This window comes from Sardina pilchardus, chromosome 16, assembly GCF_963854185.1.
Source record: "Sardina pilchardus chromosome 16, fSarPil1.1, whole genome shotgun sequence".
NCBI classification, from domain to species: domain Eukaryota; kingdom Metazoa; phylum Chordata; class Actinopteri; order Clupeiformes; family Clupeidae; genus Sardina; species Sardina pilchardus.
The window spans coordinates 21462867-21465366 of NC_085009.1; the positions used below are offsets into that span (position 1 = coordinate 21462867).

The 2500-nt window shown below is 47.0% G+C and overlaps 1 protein-coding gene across 1 annotated transcript in view; it reads right to left on the reverse strand.

The window, feature by feature from the left end:
- The window catches only part of dnah2 (dynein, axonemal, heavy chain 2), a 223751-nt gene that overhangs the window by 33233 nt on the left and 188018 nt on the right, over window positions 1-2500 (reverse strand). Inside the window, 1 exon segment of the mRNA XM_062516042.1 lies at window positions 2339-2405. Coding sequence (XP_062372026.1) covers window positions 2339-2405 — 67 coding nt within the window.

The following is a 2500-nucleotide window of genomic DNA, read 5'->3' on the forward strand; positions in this document are numbered from 1 at the left end:
AGTTCATCTGACCTGTGTGATCGCTACAGTAGGCATGCTTATCCGTGCCCTCTTTCATATCACCCCACACTGATGTGCCCCCCACCCCTGTTTTTCTATGCATTTTTTTCTTTTTTCTTTTATGGTCCTATGTTCCTGTATGTTATGCTGTGTGTAACAATAGCTTTGGCAACACTACATACAGCAGTCATGTCATGCTAATAAAGCAACTTTGAGAGAGGGAGGGAGGAGAGAGAGAGAGAGAGAGAGAGAGAGAGAGAGAGAGAGAGAGAGAGAGAGAGAGAGAGAGAGAGAGAGAGAGAAGGGCGGTGAACATTTATATAAGGAGAGTGAGAGAGAGAGAGAGAGGGAGTATAAAAGTTCACACAGAAAGAGAAAAAAGAATGACAAAGAAAAGAAAGACAGGCTTTCATGTACCTGCACTAAGCACTTACATTTGGCCATTTGGACTGAGAGAGGAACCACACAGGGAGAAAGATTAGTCAGAAATGTGTGTGTGTGTGTGTGTGTGTGTGTGTGTGTGTGTGTGCGGAAGAGGTGGAGGTGGAGGAGAGGTCAGATGGTGTTTACTTTAAGAGGTCCTTCTCTACTGAGAACACACAGTAATGAGCAACACAACACTTGAGAGTGGCAGAGTCAATCAGTCAGCGCCCTGCACATCGAGCCAGAACCTTCTAGAATAGGGTTGAGGTTGCACGCGCGCACACGCACGCACGCACGCGCGCACGCACACACACAAAGTGCTTTTCCTCTCTTCTCCTCCCTTATCTCTCTGTATATCTCTTTCAAAGAGTGAGTGTGTGTCTGTGGTTTTTTTGGGGGAGGGGTTGAGTGAGTGTGTGAGAGTGAGTGTGAATACGAGCAGCAGGTGCATGGGCAAGTGCAGGTGTATGTTTGCATATGTGCCTGTCTGTTAGCACAGACACGGGTTTACTTAAACAGGTACTTTCAGGTTGCAGCATTTTAAGACATATTGTGCAGAGAGGGCCCTTCATCAGTTCAAATGACTGTACACTTTTGGATAGTCCTTCAACTAATCAGACCAATGATATGGAGCACACCTTATGGATAAGCTAGTTTGTGATTGGATACAGAAGATGTGGACAGGAAGCAGGAGAGATAGATGTGCAGGTTTCCAGCCTGAGCTGCAGGGCGAAATCCAAATCGCCGGCAGCTCAGGCAGGGTTTAACCAGCCTGTGTCTTAAGAATTAGGTATGGGTTTTTGAAGTTAGTGAAAAAGGTCTGTCTTAAAGTGTCATATTTTTTCCCACTGAAGAAAGAAGTGCTCCTCTATTTCAACTTTCTCTGCCTGACAGTGACCACATATTCTTTGTTCTCTTGGCAGCCAGGCTTTTCTCTGTCTGCCTGTTTCTACGGCTAGATTGTGGTCACTGAGCCTGTACTTGGGCAGGATCTTGCCTCCGCATCGTATCTCTGACAGAGCCCATTCAGCCATCTAAATACATGCTGACGATCTCATTGCAGTCACACACATACACACACGCCAAACACTCATTTCCCCCTGACACTCCATGTTTGGTAATATACCGTTTTTTACTTCATCCTGATAAACATGGATATCATTCGGTTTAAACTTGAAACCTTGTTGTCCACATCCATGTATGTTGTGGTCTGGGAATGAGCCGGCTGTAACAATGTGGATGTGTGTGTGTGTGTGTGTGTGTGTGTGTGTGTGTGTGTGTTTGTGTAAGTCTGTAAGTCTGTTTGTCAGCTTGGCAGAGGTGATGTGTGTGATTGTGTGTGTGTGTGTGTGTGTGTGTGTGTGTGTGTGTGTGTGTGTCTGTGTGTCTGTGTGTGTGTGTGCATGAGCACTCATCAATATAGGCAGTGGTGATGGGAGAGTTGGGTGTAAGGGTGTGCACGTGAATACGTGTCTGTATGTCTGTTTGTCAGCTTGGCAGAGGTGATGTGTGTGTGTGTGTGTGTGTGTGTGTGTGTGTGTGTGTGTGTGTGTGTGTGTGTGACTCCGTGGGGAGATAATGAAAGGGTTGCATGCTCGTCTTGATTCTCTAGATTGGCCTAATCTCTGATAATGCCCCTCCGCTCCATCCTTTAGCTCCTGCCTGTGTGCTTTAGATATCGCCTCTCTCCTCGGACGCATTAAGGAGACTCCGCCGCTCGCAAACGCATTAGCACAAGGAGGACAGGAGAGAGGGATGGAACACCAACATAATAAGAGATGGAGAGAGAGAAGAGAGAGAGAGAGAGAGAGAGAGAGAGAGAGAGAGAGAGAGAGAGAGAGAGAGAGAGAGAGAGAGAGAGATGGAGCTGGTCGGATACACAGACAGAAAGAAGAGAAAGGCGGCAGAAACTCACTCTTTTGCTCTCCATGTTTTTAATCCACTTCAGGGCCTGTCCTTGCGGGTCCACCATTAGGGGCCATCTTGAAAGGGAGAGATGGGGAGGGAAATGTGGGCCAATTACTCGGGCTGCCTGACATGTTGTTTATTATACCCATAAAGCCCCGCTCCCTTCATT